The sequence below is a fragment of the Megalops cyprinoides genome, chromosome 19 (genome assembly GCF_013368585.1).
Source record: "Megalops cyprinoides isolate fMegCyp1 chromosome 19, fMegCyp1.pri, whole genome shotgun sequence".
NCBI classification, from domain to species: domain Eukaryota; kingdom Metazoa; phylum Chordata; class Actinopteri; order Elopiformes; family Megalopidae; genus Megalops; species Megalops cyprinoides.
The window spans coordinates 17,055,509-17,081,370 of record NC_050601.1 but is presented as its reverse complement, the minus strand read 5'-3'; the positions used below and the strand labels follow the sequence as shown (position 1 = coordinate 17,081,370).

The 25,862-nt window shown below is 43.7% G+C and overlaps 1 protein-coding gene across 1 annotated transcript in view; it reads right to left on the bottom strand.

The window, feature by feature from the left end:
• LOC118794412 (rho GTPase-activating protein 27-like) overlaps window positions 1-20,071 on the bottom strand; it is a 31,590-nt gene extending 11,519 nt beyond the window's left edge. Inside the window, exons 1-3 of the mRNA XM_036552662.1 lie at window positions 19,786-20,071; window positions 15,123-16,094; window positions 107-574 (exon numbers count right to left, since the gene is read on the bottom strand). Of these exons, the coding sequence (XP_036408555.1) occupies window positions 107-574; window positions 15,123-16,022 (1,368 nt within the window). The 5' untranslated portion in view covers window positions 16,023-16,094; window positions 19,786-20,071. The remainder of the gene's footprint in view (window positions 1-106; window positions 575-15,122; window positions 16,095-19,785) is intronic.
• Between the last annotated feature and the right edge of the window lie 5,791 nt (window positions 20,072-25,862).

The window sequence follows — 25,862 nt, the reverse complement described above, 5'->3', positions numbered from 1 at the left end:
TAAATCTACTGAGATAAGGAAGTGTGCAGGACAGATGTACGGCTGGAGCTGAATATCTGGTCAGAACAAACAGAGCGTCTGCGCAATGACAGGGTTGGCTTTTTACCGGGCCATTGTCCCGGGGCTTCTGCAGGCCCTGAGGCTCCATGACCGGGGAGGAAGGGGAGGCCAGCTCCGGAGGCACCCAGGACGTCTCCCTGGACACGTGGTTGTAGAAGTAGTGCCGGCCGCTGGCCTCATCCAGGAGCCGCTCCCAGTCGGAGCCCCCCGAGCTGGGGACTGATGGGGACGGGCTGGGGGAGTGGACCGGTGAGGGGGAGGACCGCGCCTCCAGGGGCGACTCGGGGTCTGCGAGGGGACTGCGAGGGTTGTCCCAGGTGCTCTGTCCTGTAGCAGGGTGGTAGTAGTACTCCTGGCCGCTCTCCTGGTCAGTGTGTACCTCCCATCCCTCCGAATCCAGAGACAGGCGGCATGATGCTCCCGAGGCGGAGGAGACAGATGGGGTGGATTGTGGAATCTTTTTCAAGTCTGATATGTTGACATACACCGCAGTGCTGGGTTTTGTCTTCTCAGTCTGCAGACAGACAGAAGTGAAGGGTCAATTGTTTAAAAACATTGCAGTGGTTAGGTATACTACAACTACGTAAAGGCTAGTATTTGTGGCATTTGGTTTGGTCATTTACTTTTTAGACCGTCAGACACAAGATCATACTTAATTTGGTGGTCAACGTGGTATATTATGTTTGGGGTGAACCGAGGTGTTCAGAGTCACGCATGTAACATGAAAATGGCAAGATAAGGCATGTATATTGATATGGATTCATTTAAGAAATAGGATAGCATAAATGTTTATAAATTCCATTATTACCTCCGGTTTAACAGATATCCCACCAGGGATTCAAATCCACCAACTGTCGCTGTGAAATTTTGAGCCCCCACCATCTCTGAGTCACTCTCCCACTTTCACAGGAAAAGTTCTGCACTATAACTTGATGCCTGGGTAATACTCCACCCCCATCCCCATGCATACACTACACAGACGGCTCCACAACCCGCAAGGTTTATGGGAATCACAGCGAGACAAAAGTCAGGGAGAGTATCACTGCACAACACCTCCCCTGGCCCAAGAGCAACAAAAGACAGGGGTGTCAGGTTCCCTCCTCCGAATCGGAATGGAGCGGCTTCAATAGCCAACACTGACACAACATCACACTTGGAGGCAAAAACATTCCAGAATCTTTCCAGGGTGCGGGGGGCCCCCCACACAACCAGTAACAACAACAGATGGACCACTGTGTCACTTGCTCCTGTACAGAGCAGCTTTCCATGACATATCCTGTTAGGCAGAAGTAGGTTAAAGTGTACTGAAGATGACATGCTTGAAAGAAAAAAAAAAAAACAAGGTTGAAACTAGACCCCTCCACAAACAGTTTCTCTCCACCCACTATCAGGGACAATAATGGAGGTCCAGGAGGAAAGGTCAGATTCCATGTTTTTTTCTCTCTCTGTCCTAGCAAGGCAGGTCCGCCTATGGAATGTCCTTGGCTATGCTAGCACCGCTGCATACAGAGAGAGTGATTGAGCCAATCGGGAGCAGAGAAAACCATGAAACACACTCCACAACCCTGGTGGGTATTTGCGTATGTGGAAAGGAGCTTAGAAGTGCCTGCGAGTCCACCAAGGAAAGTCAAGACAAGTGCTCAGCTTGTTCTTAGGGCAAGAAACATACATTTTCAACACAATGAGGCAATCAGATCTGAGAGTTGAGCTGTGCGGTTCTGAGCGCTGCAAGTTTTATCCCGGGTGGGACTGTACAGCTTACAAACATCATTAAGAAAAACACTTTGAATTTGTAAAGTGCCTAAAAACAACATTTTGCTTCATATCACCAGCTTTAACTGTATGTTATATTGTCATATTATCACAACTCTTGCTGTTGTTAACAGAATTACAAGCAAAAGACAAGGATAGACAAGATGTTGTTGTTACTCACATGGAGAATACAGAAGTCCATCATTTTCAGTGATGACCTACTCCACTTACACATACACTCAAAAAAGCCATAATCTCGTATGTATGCATTGAGGGCAGGTCAGCTCAGAATAACCAGTATTTTTCCGCCCAGTTTCGGCCCATGACCTTACAGGAGTGTTCTGTTCTACAGTTGATTATATGTAGTACTGCATAAATGCAGAATACCTTATGATTGAGTAGAACATGTTATGCAGTGTTATTCAATCATAAACAGTGTCTGAACACAGTAATTGATTTTTACACAGTTCCAATAACAACAGCACTGGCTTGTGCATGTTAAGGTCTTCCGGGTACTAAAAACCAAACAGCCTCCCCTACATCCTGCCTATTCACGTATTTACAAAGGCATATTTGCAAGGTGTGGTCTCATTCTGACCAGCCAATTCAGACACCATGATGACAGAGCACAGAGATCTGTGTCACAAGGAAAGTTTCCTCTGCTAAATTTACAAATCCAGACAGATGGTTATAAAAAATTCACCCCACACTCAGATACAGAGAAAGGTCTCACCTGCCACCTGGTAACGCATTCATGAGGGCTTTACCATTACAATGGTAATGAAAACTCCACCCCATAGACCCAGACACAAAGACTCTTGGAAATGTAGTCAAAAGCACCTGTGGAACTTGCAAGACCAGGCCCTTACTGGAAATGCCAGAGGTAGAGTCCTGGAGACCCTCCTCTGGGTCTAGCCTGACAACATCACTCCTCTATAGGATTCCTCTATCTGTGGAGCTGGCATCTGGAGCTTGTTTCAGTGAGAGCAGAATCACAGATGACAGCTTGAAGCTGTGGTGAGGAGAGGAGACCGGCGCTCTGTGTAAAGTCTTAGCAAGGAAGACAGGAAGAGCTCTGAGAGCATTCTACATAACCGCTTATAATGGGGACACATCAAGCAGTGGTCAGCTATAGTCATTCACAGAGAGAGTAAATGAATCACTTCTATATGAGAGATGAGTGCCATATGAGGCTGTGAACAAAGATGAGAGTGTTTATGGTCATCTGCTCGTAACAGACTGAGCCAACGGAGCGAACAAGCCAGTATGCAACCTGTTAAAAGAATTGGATGTTCACTTTTATTTCATCATTCACTCTCAGCTAATGAAGCCTTGATTAGTTGCGTTTGGTTTCTATTTGAGCTGTGCACATGGCTAGTTAAAAAAAAAAAAAGAACCAATAAAGGCTAATAAAAGGGTGGCATCATACCCCATTGTCCTGCCATAGGAGCAACATCACTGTCCAGTACAAATATACATACACTCTCTGGCTGGAGTAATCTTCACTGCCAGCAGTATTGTTCAACCCATTTCTACCCCTCAGTGACTTTTTGTGTGAGAATGTAGCCTCACAGACCGTCTCCGACAACCTCGACCTCTCACACACAAACACACACACAGCTCTAATGCAGCGTTTACTGTAAGACAGCACCACCCCACAACGCACCGCGCTGCTTCCCGAGCCCCCGTCATAGTCAGGAGGCCTTCGTGGACGTCATTTTGGAAACGGCTGACCACCCGCGGCCAGCAAAGGAAAAGTGCAGCAGCACTGTTTGCCTCTTTGCTACCGGCCCACATCTCAGGGGAAAGGGAGTGAACCGCGAAATGCAGAGCCGCATTTCCACACAAAGGGAAGAACTCAAAAGAAACCATTCGACTGAACCCACAGGCACCTGTGGCCACCTTCCACTAACATAGCCACGCCAAACCGTTCTGTGCCGTGCCGGACCTGGATGAGAAGGCTTGCAAGGCTTTCTATCGCAGTGCCTGGGCTGTCATATAATACACTACTTTCAGTTGCAGTGTTTCTTTCAACAATAATCATGGACACTCCAACAGAAGAAAAAAAGTGTTCTCAATTTTTTGTTAGCTAGATGATGTCTTGAATATGGGTAGCTGTATTTTGCATTTATCCTTGATAGAGGGATGCAACTTGTAAGGATACTGCTACCAATACTTTCTCTGATAAATACTAAGTTTGTATAGCTATTGACAGCTATAGCTGTCTCATGGCTTGGACAAGTACATTTCAACAGCTAAATTACTAGTTACTCCACAGAGAGTACTCCCAGAGAGTTGACAGACGCCTCCTGTAATGATATGTTTCCAAACTGTGGAAGCTAACTGACGCAATACAGGTTGCTACAGCTGTCCCTGGCCGGAATTTAACTAGACTGTGACAAGCAGCATGGGTCCTGAATTTTAAAGCTGGGTGTCTCTCGTTAAAAACTGGAAAAATTAGCGAGCTTGACAAATGTGCAACATGGAAAAAATGCATAAAACACTTATACAGAATACATGCACACCAAATGAAGAACTGATGCAGAGCCAAAATGTCAGGCTGAATAAGTTATATACAGTACCAGTCAAAAGTTTGGACACATGTGTTTTTCTATTTATTTTCCACACTTAAAATGTTAATAAAGACATCAAAACTATGAAATAATACAAATGGAATTTTGCAGTGACCAAAAAAGTGCCAAACAAATCATAAAACTATCTTATATTTTATATTCTTCAAAGCCGAAAGATATTCTTTTGGCTTATTCAAATTATTTCTTTGGAAAAAATAAATAGTAAATATCATAAATAATCAATCATAAATAGTAAAGTTGATGCCTAAGAACCAAATTTCAAGCATTCAAGCACAAGTCTTTAGATCATAATGTCTTTGAATGCATGTTTCCCATTATCTTAATCAGGTGTGTCCAAACTTTTGACTGGTACTGTACACAAACTTCACATTGTAATCCCAAAAGACACTAGGGTACCATCACTCCATCAAACCCTGAAAAGTTATCCACAGCACTCAGTCGAGTGAAATCAACCTAGTCTGTCAGTTGTGTCAGAGATGCACCACGGGACCCTGAGAGAGAGATCTTGTCCTACCTGGGAGGTAAGTGGAAGAGTCATGGCTCTAGACCTGAAGCTCTGGCAAGCTTTGCTGTTTACGTCAACCATAGTTGGTCTGGCTGACGTGACCAAGCAGCTCTGCAGGGGACCAGTTCTGCTGTCACCAAGTGCCGTGCAGACCGAGCAGGAAGACTGCGACCAGCAACACCAACAGAGACCGCTTCGCGCAAACAGAGCGTGTGTGTGCGAGTGTGTGAGAGAGAGGGAGAGGGAGAGGGAGAGAATGGTTCATGGCATTTTAAACCACTTCCTGACAGCTGAAAAGGAAACGTCGGCATGGAAACAAATACGTTTAAGGGTATACACCACCAAGCCCAGACCTCCGGAGGCAAATAAGTGGACGTGAAAGGTTTTACAAAAAAAATTCAAATAAAGCACACTTCTGAAATCCACCTCGTCATACCTCTAACTTCACTGTACAGACTGGGAAGGTAGGAAGGTGATCTGGTATCTCACAGGCCATTAGTTTAGCTAGCATCAGGATGCCAGCGTGTTCCTGGCAGCAAAACAGGAGCAGGGTGGACACAGCAAACTCCCATTAGGAGGAGAGTCATAACAGCAGGAATCATCAAACAACCAGGCCAGTGTGAAGCTTGCTTGAGGATCACAGGACAACAGGAGCTTGTACAAAGAGAGACACGGTCGAGCATGCAAATGCAGGCGTGTGCACGTGCAGACACACATGTGCGGCAGGGGAATCGATCCTTTCGCACAACACCACCGCCCACAGAATGCTCCAGAGTTCCCCTTTCAACAGGTCTGGACAGCTGTGACGGGATCCCACTTCTGTATGAAAGTGAGGGGAGAGTGACCTTCAGTTATGTTTCGCTTTGCATTCTTCACACACGACTTCAGCATCACTTTTTCACTCACTGAGCTTCAGCAACAGATTGCACTTGTGTATTTGAACGTTGCACCAAACTGTATGCTCCAACATGATTGTTAAATTTCAAACAGCCTCTTCTTTTTTCCCCTACTGTCCCTAGGGGTAGAGGGCAAGACCTGCAGACAGAAAATACCTATGGGAAGGAAGGGTAGCTGGAGGTGTTGGTGTGGGAGGGACGAGAAGGTGAAGAAACTACCAATCGACCGGAAAGGAACTATTAACACTGTATTTATGCTAGTGGAACTTTCTCCATCCATTGTTGCACACTGGAAATGAGTACAAGCTGGGCAGCTGGCTGGTTTCCTGAAGTGAGGCTCTCTGAACAGAGCTTCCAAAAGAGGAGGATTGGAATTGAAATGAAGCCTGCAGCAGTGACACTAACGCTCATCCCGTTATGGTGACAGATCACTATCTGATCTGACTAATGTTCTTCGCTAATATAGCAGCTGCTTATCACCGCAAGCTCAACAAAACAGTACATCTCCTGCCGTGTATTGCAGAAATATAAACAGAGTCACTATAAACACTTGCACACCTTACACTGGGCCTTATTTTAGTCAAGCTCATGAAAGCCACAGCACAGCTAGTGAGTGCCTCTCGGTGCGCACACTTGTAGTTATTCTCATCTGCGGTGGTTAATGTACAACACATACGTCGTACAAAAAGCTCATAATGAAACCGCATTGGTAAAAATAGGGAAGGTAACTTGCAGGTTTCAGTCTACACCATCAGAAAATACCAATTAACTTCTGCTTAAAGTCTGCCATTTGAGAAATACAAGAAATAATGACACATTCAAAAAAAGAAAGGGATACACTCAGTAAAGTCTTCATTTACTTGTAAACAGGCAAATGCAACCAAACCGGACAAAGGGAGGGTGCAGAGAAAACACAAGCCCTTCTAGCATGCAGCTTTGTTGCCAAGTGCAGCTTTATCATGATTGTTATTATATTCTATTGTATTCTTTTTCCAATTCTGTTTCTACTATATTATATTCTGTTAACTACTGGCCAACCAAACAAAAGATAGAGCTGATCTGAGGCTGTGCTGTGGAGCAGACAGTGAAGATTTGCATGGCTCCCCCTTGGCTCCACCTCCTGTTACATCACACTTCATGACTCTGAATTACCTGGACTACCGCACAGAGTGCAAAGAGTCAAACACATGGACTGGTTGATCAACTCTGCCTTCAAATGCAGGAGTGGTGTGGGGCATGGTCTGACAGGCATTAGGTGAAGGCGGTTCTTGCATGATTTACATGTCTTCAGGCCTCCAGCTTTCTTAGTGGAGGTATTTCTTTTATTCCTCATTTCCTCCCTACTTAAGCAATGGTACTTATCTCTCTGTATTATCTTTGTCAAAACAATGACATCTAATATCAGTGTGACCCGTTATTATACAGAACCACTGGAACACTTTGCAGTCTGATTTTAAGTGGCTTTGACTGTTTATTCAAAAACTGGTAGACTGTATTGTATAAGTAGAAGCAGCCACAATTTCCTGTGCAGATTATATTTCTGCAAGCAGAGAAGCCAGTCACAGCGGGCCATCTACCTTTACCTGTAACATTTTGTCTGTGATTGAAATTCTCTAAAGATAGTTATATCCTTTGGTGTAATCCACACTTATATTGACCATATATAAAACTGTCAGTTAAAAACAGCACAAATGTAAGTATATGAAAAGCTGTCTGCAGCAGGAACTACTAATAAACTACAGCATCTTAATATATTACCATATATACTGACATAGCATATGTATACACACACAAATATATAATAAACTAGGAGATACAACTGACAGTGAGTGAGTGGCAGCGAGTTTAGGCTGCTCTGACATGTCATAGCTTGACTGCATACTTTCAGCCTCTAATACACATACAATGTACTGACAGCACTACACCAAGGCACAGGAAAAATGCTGCATTTCAACTCTGGAACCACATCAGACCGGAGCTCCAAATTACCATATCCTCATTCATATCAGCCATATCCACTGGGGCTTTCACACTCAGAATCTAACATGGATGACTTAACAATATGCCTATCGATTACATAGGTCCAGCTATACTTCATGGTGAGTACAGTTAGCTCAGCTGGCTGAAGTAAGCAGCGCTTTTCTCTGGCTGTGGCTGGAGGAAACAGCCTTAGGGAAGATCATGTCACTTGCCCGCTCACTGAGGGAGCCCCACCCACAGCAACAACAGCAGTAATAGCTACTATCAGCGTGCAAAAAGGCCAGGAAGGCACAGTGCCTGCTCAAGTCATGTTTCCTAATCACACCGTGGTTTCACAATCTGCTGCTGTGTTTTCTGGCATATTATTGGACATTAAGTAAAGCGGTGTGCATTTGAATTTTTTGTTCTGAGTTTTGGCTGCTTAGTTCTTCACTTCTTGAACATCTTTTGTAGTCAGGCTGCAAAGGAAAAACAAATCCGAAAATTCATCTGGCTGGAGTCCATCAAGTCCTTCAGTTAGCTGCTTGACCTCCATAAACACTACGGAAGGCAAAAGATTGTTAAAAAGCTACCTGTATTAAGCTAATCAAACAACAGAATAAGTAACCATTTTCTCCAAAGGTCACCAACCCTCACCTGGCTTACTATGCACAGTCTGAAAAGTTCATCAAAAGAAAAGGACTACTCGGTGCAAATATTCTAGAATAATAATACTAATCACTACATGAGCACAAGACACCGACCACCACCGATTCTGACAGAGTTAAATGGTATGAGCTGGTGGTAACAGCTAGACGTCTGACAGTGCCATTCAAAGGAAACAAACGATTGCCTTACCAGTCTTTCTGTGCCAGCGGTTCTTAGATTGTTCTCAACAGTACAAACACCGAGTACCTGTGTCTGTGGCCTAATGGCTTCATGGTGTTTTTGCTACACAGAGCGGCTGTCGAGGCTCACCCCGGCGGCTTCCCGGTCAATTTCACGGGGACTCCTCTTCAGTGACACTCAACCGCAACGGAAGAGGGCTGCTTGTTTTCAGCGCCCAGCGATACAAGACAACACCCCTCTTTAAACAGAGGGCCAAAGCTTCCACAGATTTTAGCTGATGACACAGCTGAGAGGCTCATGCATGCAACTAATTTAAAATGATGTAAAAAAAAATTATCCGAATTCTTCAGCTGAAAAAGGTAAACAAGCACATCCAAGTGTATGAAGCATTTTCCAAAGCAGAAGAAAAACAAAGTAAGAGAAATACATTTCCTACTGTTAGATAATAAAGAGTGCTCTGTAAAGCAAAATTCATATCAGAAGCACATGGTAGAATCCTCCAATAAGAATTCCTTTCAGAGGAAACTAATTGAATAAAAAGCAAATAGCTGGCACACACTACATAATAAACAGCAAAAGGCCCCCACCAATGAGGCCAGTCATCCAGAGCAACATCTGTGATGAATGCGTGCATCACGCAGTTGCTCACTGAGAACTGCCAGTAATCCAAAACTACTGTGAGAAATTCACCTGGGCTGTGCTCAGGGCTCTTGAAAACGTTACTAAGCACAGATTGACCTTCCCATTGGAGCGTGTGGGGGTCACCAGCATGACATACCACTGTGCTTGAGAGCACGGTTCCTTTTCCCTATATCACCATAGAAACCTATTTCTGTCCAAATTCACAATTTCTGAAATACCGTTCAGACCCCAGACCAAATCTCCTGCCCATTAGGACCTTGCTTTTCTCTAAAGATTCATTAATTGTGACAAATATTCTGGTCGAGGGTGAATTAAAATTGCATCTTTAGATGCACATAAAATACGCAATCTGCTACTAGCTTCAGGACTCCATCCCGACGAATACTACCGAGCATGTTTCCATAATAACCTTTCCAGAATGTCTTCAGACGGATTGATGAGTGATCTAGACACGCTAAGGTGGCTAAATTTCGTATTTAAAAGGGGGAAATATTGTAACTGCAAATCAGGTGGATAACTGATATGTAGGGTTGCAAATCCATAAATGCACATTCATTGTTAGAATTTCTTTTCTATCCCTTCAAAAACAACACAGTGGGTTCCTTGACACACTAACGCAAGACGCAACGAAGAGGTTTGTACCTGCAAACTCGATTTGGGATCATAAAAACCTCTGGGAGCAAAAATAAAAAAGAACTGCTTCTGTAATTGTTGTTGGTAAATCTAAAAGAAAATAACGAGTTTGAGCCAAGTAGGCAAGGCATATGCAACATAACATTTACGATGAACACTAAATTGTGTGAATCTGAACAGGATGTTGAGTTCGAAACGTCCTCAAAGTAACAACCAAATCAAGCACGGAGGTGCCGTATTTACCGTCTCCACCCACAGGTAAGTTCTTCCGTGCCTGGACTTAAGCAGTTTACGAGGTGTTGTCGAGTCACCCTACCTTTGCTACGCAGGTACATAGGCCTCTTTCCAAAAGCTGGAAATGATCTTCGAGAAACTAATTCGGGTCAAATCAACGGCACTGGCAACAAAAAATTACATTCCATTTTTTTTTAATACTAACCGCGGGGTGCGCCACAGTCACACAGGTTTTCCGTGCGCCGGGTAGCCAGGTAGTCGCTCGAAACCAACCTTTTGGGAGTGGTTGTGGGATTTAATTTCGCGTTAACTCCTTCCTGACCGATTGGGAAGAGGGAAAGATGAGCTACACAAATGCAAACAAATTTGGTTCGATGACAACATCCACACCATTTTACATGTACATCTGTTTTGCGTAACCCGCTTCAAGCTTGACTTCGAGACGGTCACAACAGGAGTGGAGCTGTATAGCGCATTACAGAAAAAGCGGTGCCTCACGTTAAAAGAAAATCGCAGCGTTTCCCGTTTTACTAAAATCTGGTCACTGAAAACTCTTTTCAAAGTTTAGTTTGTATCATTGATATTATTGCGGGGCAGAGCGAATCACCTCGTCGGTAGTGCTGTAGAACACATGGATGAGGTGCAACATTAAGTAATGAATGTATGTTGCATGTTTATTTATTATTATTATTTTTACTCTTCTGAAAATGTCTTCTCCTTCTCAGTTGTGAGAATATCTGCAACTAAATCGACAGTGGAGTTGCAATATAATCCTTAATCTCTTCTGTCGCTAGCTCTTCAGAAGCCGCTGCTTTACCAACGTGTCATGTAGAAGGCAATCTTATTTTCCCTTACGTTTATGGGCATCTTTTCAATGACTTGACAGATTCCTAAACGTTGATGCACAATTATCAGTGTACATGGCGAAAAGTCACTGCTTGGCAACACTCCCGAGCTGTCTGCGTGTGGGCAAAAGCTTGTTTAGGATTAAAGCAATGGAGAGAAGTTTGGAGCCCTGCAGGAAGCAGCTCCTCCTCTGATTTGTAAACACGGAGCAGGAAGGAAGGGGGGCCCCAATACAAAAAAAAAAAAAAAAAAGTCCAGATCCACCTCCTATACAAGAAAAGCCACATAAAAACTTGAACACATTGACAGACTGTAATACGGAACACACAGCAGGCCATTTCTGGGGACCCCAGGTTGTGTTTAGCCACTGAAGGAAATGGCCTGTGGCTTTCTGTGCTTGCAAGCTCTCAAAAATAGTGTAGAAGTAGCATCACAGGATGTGACTTCAACATGCATCCCACAGCACCTCAAGGTTTGACACCCTGAAGACTAAAGTTCATTTCATCGCACCAGTCTGGTTATATCTTTAGCGCTGTTTTTTGCAGGGCTAAGCTACCTCTTGAGTACCTCTGTTTTTCCAATATATTCACACACCTGAGCAATGCTCTGCAATGCGGATTTGCCAGAAAACACACAGAATATATGTAGACGATTGTAGAAAGGCCCATACAAATGAGAGTTTGAGGATAGCAAGTTCTCCCCAGAACCCACATTAGCTCAAGGGCAAAATCCAACACCATTGAGGGAAGAATGTTTTGGTTCATTTTCAAGCAGTTCTCAGGTGACAGTTAATGCCTGACTGCTTTTTTAACAGCATTTAGCTCTGCAGGTGGGAGCTTCATATGACAGTTGTGAAAGCTGCATTACATATGTTATGTGAGAAGCAAACAGACTTCCGTGGAGGTCTTGTTAGTCTAATTACATTGGCTTCATTAAGTCTTAAAAAGGTCTGAGACGGAAAACTTAAAAAAGAGTGTGCACTCACGACAAAACACGTTTCGATGTGATGAACATGACGGCACGGTTGCTCTGCAATATAACATTGAGAAAACAACAGCACAACCACACTGCAACCACCGATCTCTCTAATGCACATCGCTACTGCAGGTTTGCTCTGCCTATCCTTTGAATACATTCAAACTTAATCACTCTGTAACATGGGTGCCAAGCCCAGGCCCTACAGAATCAGTCTCCTATACAGAATATAGGAGAGGGGTGATTCAGTCAAAGGTCCTAGTGGTTTGGCCTTAGCTTTTACCACCACTATAGCTTTTTAGGTCGCCAATAAATCACGCTTAGTGATAAGTTTAGTTCAGCTTGAAAAACAGGAAATGTTATGGAAACTATGAAGAAGTAACACAGCTTAATTTTTTTAATGAAAGTTAAAAACCAAAGTCTTTGAGATTTGGTGGAATTGCCCTATCAGTGACCTGAGAGGCACCAAAATATGAATTTATTCACACATTTGCATATATTGCGATAAGTAAGGGATTATATACATACTTTCAGATCAACCTGCCCAAGTAAAACCACCTAATCTAAGACATGCACAACATGGTCTCAAGACTTACCCTGGATCAATCATTCACATGGACTATGACTCCAGCCAAATGCTTTATGATCCAAACATCACAGGAATGTTTGCTTATGGAAGAAGCCACTCACCATTCACTGAAATCTGTCAGCTTCAATACAAGGCTCCCAGGAAGAAATCTGGATATTGAAACATTATGTGTAACACAATGCCTCTGAATCATCTTATATATTGGACCCTTCCCCATGCCAAACCTGCCAGTAAATACTTTAATTGAGTGGTTCCTTCCTCTCTTTAAAGGACTTATCTCTCCAGATCTGTTCCCATGATACGGATCCCGTTGAGATTTCAACTGCGTGTAACAAAACGCACCACAAATTGGAACATACGGCAGATTCAATCACGGAGGAGTTGTAATTAATGGTATTGAAACATGGTTCTAAAATGTAACAAAAAAACAAGCAATTGTGTCAAGTATCTTGTACTGAACTAGCGAAGCACCACAAAATGTTTTTTTCCCATGGGGAGGACATAGGTCTAGACATTGTTCAATATGTTCCACAAACTCAAGCTCTGGCCCCAAGTCCCACCATTCCCTTACAGAGATGGTTTTGACACTGTTTTCCTGAACAGGCAGATACCGGCTCAGACCTGCTGAATTGGAGAGAAGGCATGAAAACAGTACATTATGTGAATCTCCCTAGCATCTGCACTGCATTGAAAAAAACAAGCAAAAAACAAGAGCAAATAAGAGGCTAATCAGTTTGACCAACCTATCAAAATGTATATAGCCAGTTATCTATATTATTTACTACTGTAGCCATCTATGAATACAGTATAAGTTGTGCCAAAGTTCAAAAGTTCAACCCTGCTGAGTATAGATTGGCTAATCAGCCTCTGGATAGCACCAGGCCGCACTGAGAACAATATCCTTTGCTGACTCTTGTCTTTAGCCTAAGCAAAGCAAGAGAGTTTGTTTACTTTCATTAAGGGTAATTGGACTGGTTTTATGTATTAACACTTGAGGATGTAAAAAATCACATTCAATATAGCTTCCACTCAGGTCAGAATTACTGACATATCCTCATACTACACAAAACTCCAAGTGTCTCATTTGCCATATCTAGTCCTCTGCAGTTTAGCTCAACATTTCCTGTTGTAGCTGTCCTGAAAGTTGTAATTTCCCCCCATTGACGTCATTTTTCTCAGCACAACTGGCCCTCTTCTCTTTTGTTCTGAATTATTTCTGCTGGAAGTGGAATTTGTTTCCCCTCCTGTGACCACAGTGCTGGGTTTCACAATAACTTTATTAGTAACAAAAACGTGGGAAGTTTAATGTTTTTCTAGACTTTAGCTTCTCAGAGAGCATGGGATTCCTGTTCAGTGGCGGTTCCTATTCATCACTGTCGCATGTCCAAGCCCTTCTGTGTACTGTAAATACATTCCTTGCTAGCTTAGGTATTTCTTGGTTTGATCACAAACCCATGACTTTTCTAGTGCAAAATTTTATGTTGATGGCAGTCACAGGGGGGGAAATGTTTTGTTGCTGGCCATGAGCACAGTATGTTTTTCAAAGAGGTGTGCTGTTGAACGTGATGTAAGAAGTAAAGAATTTTCTCTTGCTATCTTTCTGATATTGACTCATCCTGAACATGTGTGAAATTATTTATCTGAGGAATTCCAACAGCAGTGATATGTGGGGAAACTAACGCTTCCTTTGTGGTACTGTCCTTTGAATGACCACAGCTTAAGTAGAAAATATGGCAGATATGCTTCCACAGCTAATTATGTGTAATCTGTAGATCTCTTTTGTAATTTAGATTTCTGCATTATAACCTTACTGTGTTCTTCCAACTGTTTCAGCCATCGTCTTTCATCTTTCTTCTGTTTCATCTATATCCAGCTGTATATATGGATGAGATTGTTACCCACGTAAGTCGCTCTGGATAAGAACATTTTCTAAATAACAATAATGTGATGTATTTCACTGTTCAGCTAATTCACATCTTCACTGTTCAGCTATTTCATTGTCAATATTGTGTCACAAAAACCCTATGGAGTCAATTTTAAATGATCAATTAAAGTTTAGAGTTAGAGTTTTCTTGTTACATCTTGTTATCACCCCGTATTAATCAGATTTATACCGCTTATGAATATATCGCATTGTGAACGTTTTACTAATTTAGCCTGACTAATAGCGCCATCTTGTGGTTCTCCTGGATAACTATGGAACACAATACAGCTGATACCAAGGTTATCTTTTTTTATTTACTCTTTCCTCTTCGTTTTTAAATCCAGTGTATAATCACACATTTTGTTGGTGATTAAAGTGTGTATTATCTAATTTGTTAGTGAAGTTAGTGAAGACAAGAACTCTTATAAAAAATACCATATGGGGCATATCCCCAGGGGCAGGCTCCATGAATGCTACAAAATTTATTCTCTGTAAGATATTTTTATACAGAGCTTAATCAATATACATAGTTGACTTTTACCCCACAGCACTAAAACATTTCCACCACACTGCTTACAAATATACACAGTATGTCAGCTTACTGTTGACTGTTGTAAATAGGCCGTTAATTTAAGGCTGAATCTACTGCAGTGTGTTGCCTTACCTGTGATGGAGCAGGAGGTGGTGGAGGTTGTGCTGGAGCCAGGACCGGCGCTGGAGTAGCAGCTGGAGCTGGTGTAAGAGGTGGAGCTGTTTCTCTCACAGGTGATTCCGTTAGCCTCAAGTCCTGTATGTCTGCTATAGATTCATAAATATTCTCTGAGTCCTGTGATAGGTCAGAATCCGGACCCGGTGGATCTTCAAATCCAGCAGGCGGTTTTGGCGTTTCCAGTGGCTCTTGAACCTCAATGTCCTTGATAACGGGTGGCTCAACCGGCTTTGCCTGGATTGGTCTGATTACCGGGTCAGCCGGGCTGAAGCTGGGGACTCTGGACTTCAGGGCTAATTGCTGCAGGTCGTCCGGAAGTGGGCGGGAGCCAGAGGACGCACTGGGAGCCGTATTGAACCTCTTTCCATCTTTGGTGCAGGCCGAGGGTGTGGTGCTCTCGCAAGAGTGGGGCTGGAGCACCCCCACCGAATCCGCATGCCCACCGCGTTTCAAAACGGGATCGTGGAGGTCCAGCGGGACACCGAACGTCGACATCCGATTCTCCGCCTTCTTGTAGTTGCCCTGTGGCCGGACCCGAATGGTCACTTCGCCCGGTCTCTCCTCCACCATCTCTATGGGCTTTTTGGAGCTCGCATTCTCTGGGACCTTGGGCATGCTCGGGCATATGAAGTCCAGCGGAGAGGGGAAATCGGACGGCAGCTCCTTCACGTACTTGGCCGGGATGTAAAACGGCTTGGTGCGCTCGTCCTTGCGGACGTGCCACCAGTGGTCGTTGGTTTTGGCGAGGAGGATGTACCGTTCGTTGGGCTTGATGGACACCAGGCCGCCATCTCTGCCGGTGTACTCGTACTCGAACTCGACGAGCACCAGCTCCTTGTTGGGTACGGCTGTCATCTCGACTGGCCTGCCTGGGTGAAGGCAATCTTCACAAGCGGCAATCAGGGCTCAAGAGCTGCCGTGACGGAGCTGAAAAGCAAAGAAAACACACTTCTTGGCATTACAGTTTACACAAAAACCTTGGTCAGTGACAGTAGCTGGCTGAGAGCAGCACCATTCTTGTCACCACACCTTAAGCATATTTTTCTTTTACACGCTACTGGTCTGATGATTGCCATGGCCCACGCCCATTGTCTGCAGGTAATGTTTAACTTCAGAGAGCTGTAAACACGGGAGTCTCTCTGTAGAATTGACCTTTCCATGTCAGAGTCTTCCACCTAGTCTAAATCTACAGTCATAGGGTAAATAGGGTATTCTAGGGCTTAGCAAATTCTCCCTAAAAAATAAAAGTAATCCTGTAAAATGTTTGAATAACTGTCCAACAGCCTGTGTGTGGTGCGATGGATTAATATCTTCACAAAGTACCACTGCATTTCCATCACCTCCCTGACGCCAGGCCTAACCTTGGTTCCCATACACTGGATCGTGCTTCTCACCTAGTATCCGATCACTTCAAACCCTGCAGTAAATCTGATGTAGTGTTATTCTGGTCGCACAGATCATTGTTGGGCACCCTAAGATGCTGATGTTGCTGTTGTTACTTGGCATCATGTAAACACTGTATTATTAGTTCATGTTGCTGACTCATCTTTATTAGGCTTGCCTGTTTTAATGTTGTCCTTTATAATAATTGCCATGCATTATGGGCACAGTAAAACAATTGATGCTGTTTTGTTTTTAGCTTGACGTTTAAATTCTGTAGCTGGTTTTTATGTGTACCTGTGGTATGTCCTTCCTGTTTTTGGTGCTCCTGCAATAAGCATTTAATGCAGCTTATTGAGATAGGTATGCTAAATCAAAATAAATAAACACATACATTTAAAGGATACAAACTAATTGAAATACAGCATCTCCTGAGATATTTAAACAAACAGCCCACCTTTTTATCTGTAGGTTTGTTTCAGTAATGCATCCATGTGATCTATGTGTTAGTGTTTCATATTTCAATCGCTTGACGTGTGATTGACAGCTGTCTTTCTCTCACAAAGTTTCAGTGCTGGAGAGGATAGCATGTGGAAGTCATAGCGGTGTTCTCGAGGCACACATGGAAGCAGGACCCAGAAAACACTGGAGACTCTTGAATAAGGCAAACCACAAAACAGGAAGTCTCTGTCATCCCCCTCTGTAAAAAACATCACCACGGTGACACAAGATGACCTCACTTCCTAGTATATGACTCTTTGAGAGTGACTTATACATGGCAAATCTCAGTATTGCAGCAGATTGAATACAGGGTTTTCTCGGAGCACCCTGCGTGAATCAGTCTGAAGAAGCAAGAAACAGTGATCACTAGGGAACCTGATATTTTTTTTAGTCTCTGACCACAATTCTAAAAGCATACAGTTGCTATGACACAGAAAGTAATAATACAACACAGTAATGTTTTTTAGTATGTGCTTATTTCTATGACTAAACTGTCGTTATATGTTTAAGAGCTTCCCAAGACTCCTTACACCATCAGAGCTGTACAGCGTCACACCTGTTATTCAGGTATTACTGGAAATTTGATCAGGAGTACAACGTAATCAAACTTCGGTAGACAAGAGAAGCAGAAACAGAGACAGGGAAAAACAGACTCAGACAGAGAACATTCATTCAATTCATCTAAGTGATGTTACAAAAGGCAGAAAACAATAAAAAATATTTATTCCCTCAATCCTTTGTATGTGTTGTATATGGAATATTGCACGAAGGAAATCTGAACAATTGCTGTTAATTTATCTTAAGACTGCCACTTCAGTATGCCTCATGGAGGCCCCCTGTATTTCCCGGATGATATTCCTTGAAAAATAAGGGTGGCATAAAAGAAATGTATGGAGCAACAGAGTGCAAACTTTTGCTAAACCTGTCTGACTTTCACCTGGGGCGCTGCGCCGTTCTCAGCTGCAGTCGCACAGCGGGTTAAGGTAATCACGGTATGTATCTGGTGCTCTGCTCCAACTTGTCTGAGTCCTCTGCAGCACCACTCCCTGCCTGAGCGGGGGGGTAAGGGGGAGGGGGGGGGAGTTGACTGAGTGGAACAGCCGCTCTATGGTTTGCTAAAGGAACATAAATGAACACGAGCCACCTTCGAATTCCGACTCAGTGAAGAACCACATGCGGCAGGTCTCTGTAGTGATTTTTCTGAGCAAACCATGTCAGTATGTACACTGCTGTGCATCTCTACAGTTTGCTTTGTCTGAACTGAACTTCCCAGACTATTTATCAGCCCCAGAATTTTGGTTCCACCACCACCTCAATATAAGATGTTGAACAATGTTGTTGTCAAATGTGGATGAGGGAACAGCTTATTCTACATGAGGGGGTTGTGGAAACGGTGGACCAAGCCCTGGTCGTGTCTCTGCAAGTCAGAAAAAAGTCCCTGGGTGTCTGTGCATTGGAAAGGAACACCCCCCCTCAGCCGAAAATGGAGCAAACTGAAGAACAATTGGAGGAGGCCGTACCCATTCAGGCAGTGTTTAAATACGGAAATATCTCTTTTTCCTCTGTTTGAATCCCTTTAACCTTACTGTCTGTGGCCCCGGCAGGATGTCCATTTTGGAAAAGGGCTGCGTTTGCACTCTTACCCTGCAAATACTGGCTCGGTCTGAACTAATGCCCTGAGCTTCTACCAACACTGTTTCCAAATTTAACACAGTGAAGCTGTTTTTAATCCCATAACATTAGACCTACACCAACTCAGCACAGTAGAGTAGGTTACTTAGATTTCTTCCATTGGCCAGACCAAATTCAGTTTTTAGCTGAAAGGAAAGCGACCGAAGGGATATAATACAAATGGGTCCTTGGTGCCTTTTGGCTCACTTAAAAATAATGCAAAACCGGTATTCCTGAAGGAGAAGCGCGTAGTGATCTGCGTTTCTCTGAGCATGTCTGAAACCTGCTGGAATGTGTGCAGTGTGCGTGACGGGGCTGGAGGCTCCCTCCACACCCTGGCCCCGCCTCTGCATGGCAGCCTCAGGAATGCTGGGTCTTCGTACCTCTGTAACCTCAAAGCGTGTTGTTTTGAAAAAGACGGCTCAGGTAGGATGGGCCCGCTATGCGACACAGGGCGACACAGAATGTTTAAGCACCACCGTATTGAACGTATTGAAAGGCAGAGGTGGGAAGGCTGGGGGCTGGACAAGGCTGATATATAACTAAGACCCACTCATAAGAGCTCCCTGATACAGGCCTGGCACCTCCCCACAAAGTCTGTTGTTGGTGTGTGGCGCTGTGTATCTGATGACCGCAGAACAATAAACAGTGGCAAGATTTACCAACATTTGCCTAAGCTGATGCTGTGTATTCACACGCCATGATAAAAGCAGCGGCAGGACACTTGCATTTCTGCTAGGGTTCTGTGGAGTGTAAAGAAGGACCGCTCTTTGTCATGAGTTTTCCGGAAAATCGCAACTTGCTCTCATGTAACCCTTTCAAGCAACATTCTGTGGGAAGGTCTCTCCACCCAGAAAGTAATCAAAGCACAGGAAAGAAGAGAACTTCTTATCAAATCCTGAGTGAAAGACTTCAGAAGCACACAAGCACTACTACAATGTCCCAAAGCACAGTTTAAAGCAGCTACTCCTCACAGAGCAAACTTGTTTTAAGGCAGAGCGACCAGAGCGCTTTTACCTGAGAGGTGGTAGCTAAAAAAAAAAAGAAAGGCATGAGGAGCAGTTACCTTGAGAGAGAGGACCATGAGATCATCTTGCTTTCTTTTCCCGTGGGCCGTTTGTAAGAAGAAATCCTGGAGCTCAGCAATGGGTCATTCCATCTCCTTTATTCCCTCTCTCTGCGCTCCCTCCTCTCTGAGCAGTTTCCCTCTGTGTCTCTCTACCTGAGGCTCAGACTCCCAGCTCTGGTTCTGAGAAGCCCTGAGCTGGTTGGTGTGTGTGTCTGTGTATGTGTATGCGTGTGTGCGCGAGTGCGTGTGTGCGCGTCTTGCGTGCGCACCGGTTTCAACTTGCCTCTGGTCTCATTTCCTGTTCCAGTGTGCACAGCTTCAGAGAAGTTAAGAGGCAGAGGGACAGGAAGACAGGCGGGGCAAAGGAGAAGGAGAGGGAGCCTACAGGGCTCCCGCCCCAGGTTTTATGTACCTATTTCATGCAACGGGACGTTTCCTCTCAGCTCCATTTCTCAACACAGATTCAATTCAAAGGGAATGATCTTTTTTTCAGTGAATGACCAGCGAGTTAGTCAGACCAAAGGATGTACCTGGTACCTACACAATGAACAAACGAATACACACACTTTGATGTCTCTAACACTCACGCACACGCACATGCACACACACACACACACTCACAAACTAGTGCTCACAAACATGTTTGTGTTGAGGTTTAAAGCCTTGATCCAAGCTTCTAAATGTAGTGTGCTTGTGAAAGATTAGTCACATCGACAAGAAATTCCCAGGAAGACTTTATAAACCAAGCCAACATTGCTCTCTTCTATACAACGAAAAAAGCCCACATGGAGACATTACCCTCCGTGTTTATTCAACCAACAAAATTCATTATTTCCATCGCCTACCATGTGACTTCAGCATTCTTGTTTCTTTTGCTACTGTGACCCGTTTTGTCTGTGTGTGTGTTTGTGTGGGGGGTCTTCAACAGCACACAAAATGCTTGGACATTCAACACATAATAAACACTCCGGCATTAGTTTGCCCATTACTGAAGAAGGCAATCTTTACCACTCGCACACAGAACAAAATATTACCAGTTGCCAGGGGTGATGATCCAGCTGCTATTAATAACCCCGGTGACTGATTCCCACCCTTTTGAACACCACTTTTTCCTCAGTTTTGCAGAGTGACTCCACGTCAGCTGATAGCACACCCAAGGAAACACTGAGAAAGACAGAGAAAGGGAATGCCTCATCAGAGCACCGTGTCCTGCCAAGGCAAGAGTGGGTGGTTCACTTTAAGGTTAGTTTACACCTACACCTGGTCCCTGAACTGTGAAATACAGATTCACTCCTCTGCTGTGACGTGACTAAAGAATGTCTCTCCGAACACCTACTTTGAAGATGGCAGTGCACGTGGGATGGATTTCTGTGTCGGTCTGACACTTTTATCAAATTGAGCTGTAACTAAAAATTTGGTAGGTCACTCTTTTAAATGACTCGTAGACCACAGACAATACGGAGGAGGGGAGGTTTGCTGCAGATGTCAACAAAGCACACAGTGGTGCGTAAAAAAACGAAGGGTATTAACATTCCCAAGTCAGTCATTTAACCCCACCCAGTTTTACTAGCGTCCAAATAGCTGTGCAGGGCTGAGAAACTGAAAAAGCACCTGAAGTAAGGTCAAAAAATTTTCCTTAATGGTTTTGTAAGTGTTCAGATTTAAATTCCAGTGAACTCTACATTTCCTCTGGTTTGGAGATCCCCTGAAAGTCACAGATTGTAATATTTCAGTGGTCTGAAAAATGGAAACCAAGACAACTACTAGATGCCAGGTGCAGAGCAGAGAGCTGGAACCTCAGTACAGAGAAGAGGAAGCATTGTGTCAACTGAATAATTCTGACAGAATTACTGGAAGCCGCAGAATGGTTCCCACATAAGACTCCTTCTGGTCACACATTTATTTTGAGAGATTATCAACATAGTGCAGCAGTACCTCTCATTGCTATTTTTAACTCATTGCCTCTCTTGAGAAAGCTCAAGATTATTTCCACCATGACCAGGCAAGAACAGCAATCGAACATTTAAACCTCTCTTCCTAGACACTCAACAGAGTTCAGCAACAGGGTATATGGTTTGTGAAATATGCAAACGTGAAAAAATAAAGACTTACCAAGCAAAAGTTTGAACTAACCCCAAGGGACTATCAACAACAACAACAACAATTTGTCACAAAAGCCAGAGATTAACAGCGAGAAACGAGAATTTTTGATGATCATTCATGAGACAGTCTCAACTGTCTGTCAGTGACAGATTCACCAACAAATAAAAATGACAAATGTCTTGCCTTATACTCATTGACTGATATGGTGAATACGGTTTGGAGTGGTTTTGGTTGCACCACAAAAAAGTCTGGTGGTGGTGCTTTAGTTTCATGTTGTAGAGTGACAAGCTGGAAAAAAAATTATTCGTTTTAAAGGTGACAATAAAAGCCAGAAAACGTAGTTCTAGGAAACAGGATTCATCGCAGCATTGCCATCTCTTATATCGCCCATCTCCTGGTCTGTTATTACTTTTCACTGGCCTTTTGGCACATTACAGCAAAGGAGCCTCTGATATAGAGAACACATTTGTCTAACTATAGAATATAGTTATATGTATAGTAGTTTATATGTATAGTAGCTATCCAAATCCAAATCCAATTCCAAATCCATTAATCATGAAGGAAATCTAAGAAAAACAAACTTAAAAATGTACACTTACCCTTTTAATGAAAGCAAATTCAAATTCAAACATTTCAATTTTTTAGAATTCATGCATTCAGGGGTGGGACCTTTCTTGCTATATCATCCTGAGACAAGAAACCTTGATGTGAATTATGCATTCTTGACCAGATATTTCTGCAAAAATATGAGTATAAATACTCTGATGCAAGCTGAAATGTCCCTGTGCCCATTTAATTTTTTTCCCCTTAAATTAACATGAATTGATCTCAAATTAGTTAGTGTCCTTCTGTGCTTCCATGAGTCGGTCAATAATGGGGCTTCCTGCTCAGTGTGTTGCAGGAGTGTAGTGCCTTCCTTTTTACCAATACGTTGTGATTTCAAATCCCCGGAGGGCACTGCCATATTATACTTAAGCAAGGAACCACAACTGTTACATAAACGGGTAAGTCATCCTGATAATGGCACCTACAGTGTAAATAAATAACATGTCAAATTATAATATGAACTCTAATATGAAATCTGGAGGAATGCGCGTCTGGACCTGCTCAGTGCAACACAATCATGTGATGTCATATGGCTTGATTTTTTTTCCCTAATGGAAGTTAGTGTATAGTATTGATCCTCAGGGCGTTCTGTTCATTGACAATGTCCAAAGTGGAGCTTTGTCTGGCGATGTCATTCAGCAGGCCCAGAGCTCTCTGTCTCTCTTGCGAAGGAAACAGTCCCTTTCCTCTGAACTCGGGCAGCTGCAGCTGCAGCTGCTCTTCCTGTGCTCTGACTATCTCATTTCCCGGCCGGGGGGAGGAATCACACATCCTTGCCGGCCTGGGTTTCCCATGAAGAGAAAAACGGAGGGACAGAAACGCACCGCCCACGTTCCTGTTTGTGACGGAGTGCCGTCACTACGGTTGAGTATGTGCTCTGACTGCCATACCAACGAGCCTGGCTCTTTGGCGTCGCATGGTTGGTACCCTGTCGACCTGGGTTCAAGGCCAGGTAGGGTGAGTGCTCTTGCCCTTCGCTCTGAATAGTGTCAGAAGTGGGATGGCTTGCTGCGAGGCCATCGGAGGTGTGCCCTGTGTGTGAGCCGTATGAGGGGACCCCCAGGTTCAGTTGACCCTCGTGTGTGATGGACCCCAGAGATGGGTGAAGCATGGCGTGAGGGACCCCAGAGATGAGTGAAGCACTGGTGAGTGGGGCAGCCTGGGATGGGAGAAGTACAGCAAGAGAATGTGTGAGGGATGCCATGGTGCGTGAAGTGCATGGGCGTGCTTCCCGAAGGGGAGGGCAGTGTGGTGGAGTGCTGTCACTACGGTTGAGTATGCGCTCTGACTGCCATACCAACAAGCCTGGCTCTTTAGTGTCCCGGTTGGTACCCCATAGACCTGGGTTTGAGGCCAGGTGGGGTGACTGCTCTCGCCCTTTGCTACGCTGTTAAACCTGAGCCGGCTGGATGGGCGCACAAAGTCGAGTGGGTGACTATTCGCGGGAGCCTCCTGCACCTGCATCTCCACCTGAGGGGCACAAATTGGCACATTGCTAAATGGAGCCTCTGGCAACCTTTTCTGAGCCACATTTTGAAAGCAACACTGAGGCTGATGGTGTTTTCAATATGTGGCCTCCTGTTCTGGCCAGCCTAGGTCCAGTATGGCACGTGTGTTACCCTCTCCACAGTTCTCCACAGAGTTAATATACTGAGATTTATGGCATGAATTTATGACATTTCTACTATGTTTCCTCTTTCCCACAACAAGCCTAGTATAGTAAGCCAGCAGTATAACAACTGATGAACAGAGCTTTAGCGATAATGTTAGAATTGAGGCTAATTCTTTAAGATGGAAGTTGGATATTAAGCATGGCTTTGAATTTCGAATACAAGACGGGGATGGGAGGGAGGAAAGAAAGAGAAAAAGAGCTTCCGGACCCCGCTCTGGCCACATCAGCCTGCAGCCTGAAATTCTCAAGTGTGCATTTGCATGTACACACATGTTTCTTAGCCTGTGTGAGTGAATGCGCACCTCTGTGTGTAACTGTATGTGCCAACCTCTACATGTCATGTATGTATCTAGGAAATGTGCAGCTGTGGTGGATGTTACCGTGCAATTTAAAAAGAAATAATTCACACAGCTACAGTTTGATCACTTTTTCATATTAATGTGCATCTGAGTCTACTGGGGACATGACACTGTTTTTTTAGCATTTCCATTATTTTGTAAGTAGGGCTATCTAATAAGAATCTGAATCTTACATTCCTACATCAGCTATTGAATTACTTAATTTATGCACAACATACAGTAACTACTGTATACAGACTATGTGTAATATTGAATCATTTAAGGAAAAAAAATCAAACCATAGACAAAGCAGATAACTAATATTGCACCTCAGATTGTATGATATAAAGTATGTGCTACAATCAAAGTGTGTTCTTTACTGGGAATGAAAAGTCAGATGGAATTCTGGGGAAGTGAAAGCCCGGTGGCGCCTCACCCTTCACAACTGCATTGTGTCAGTAACATCCTGACACCACAAGAGGGAGGGTTTGACACGGTCCTGAAAAATAGGTTAAACAACCTTTGATTCATTTGCAAAGGTTCAGCTATGGGTTGTGCTGTCTTAAGCAAACACACAGAAATAATGAAAGAAATAAATATCAGATTTTCAGGCTGCAATGATAAAAATATAATGAATTCAATTGATTTGATATAATAATAATAATAATAATAATAATAATAATAATAATAAATAGAACACAGATTCTGTTATACTTAAAATATCATTAAAGGCTATGCTACATAATACCCATCAGAGCATGTACAATATATTATGTGCATTGCTTACTGTGAATCACAATACTTCCAATGTCAAGGAAATTCATTAAAGACCACCAGTAAAGCGATAATCCACCTGACTTCATAAAGGCTTCCATTCCGTACATGCTCTGATACAAGCACTGGAAACTGCACACACTTGGCTCAGGTTGATCTGTGGTGTTCTTTGGAGTGTTGCAGCTCCCAAGGCATGTGTGGGGATGGGATGCGGTGGCTTTCCTCTTGTGTTCTGCAGCTTGCTCGAAACTGCTAAGCAGAGGACACATTTCTGCCACAATAGGCGGTTTTGCTCTCTGCTATTGAGGGCTTGCCTCCTAGAATCTGTCTGTTGCTTTTACCTCTGTCAGTCCTTGATTCCGCAGCAGATATCTCTGTCAGAGGCTCTGCGCCAATGCTCTTCCTTGCATGTGTTAATAAGAGCTCGAATCAGCGATATCTTCAGTGCCACATGTAGTAGCTGCTGCTGGCCTGTTAATTGGATCCTCTGTGTTTGTTCAAACCCCTTTTAACATTCATGTGGTCTTGCCAGCCTACAGTAATACCTGGTACATTGCTGAGAATATACTGTATACCACACA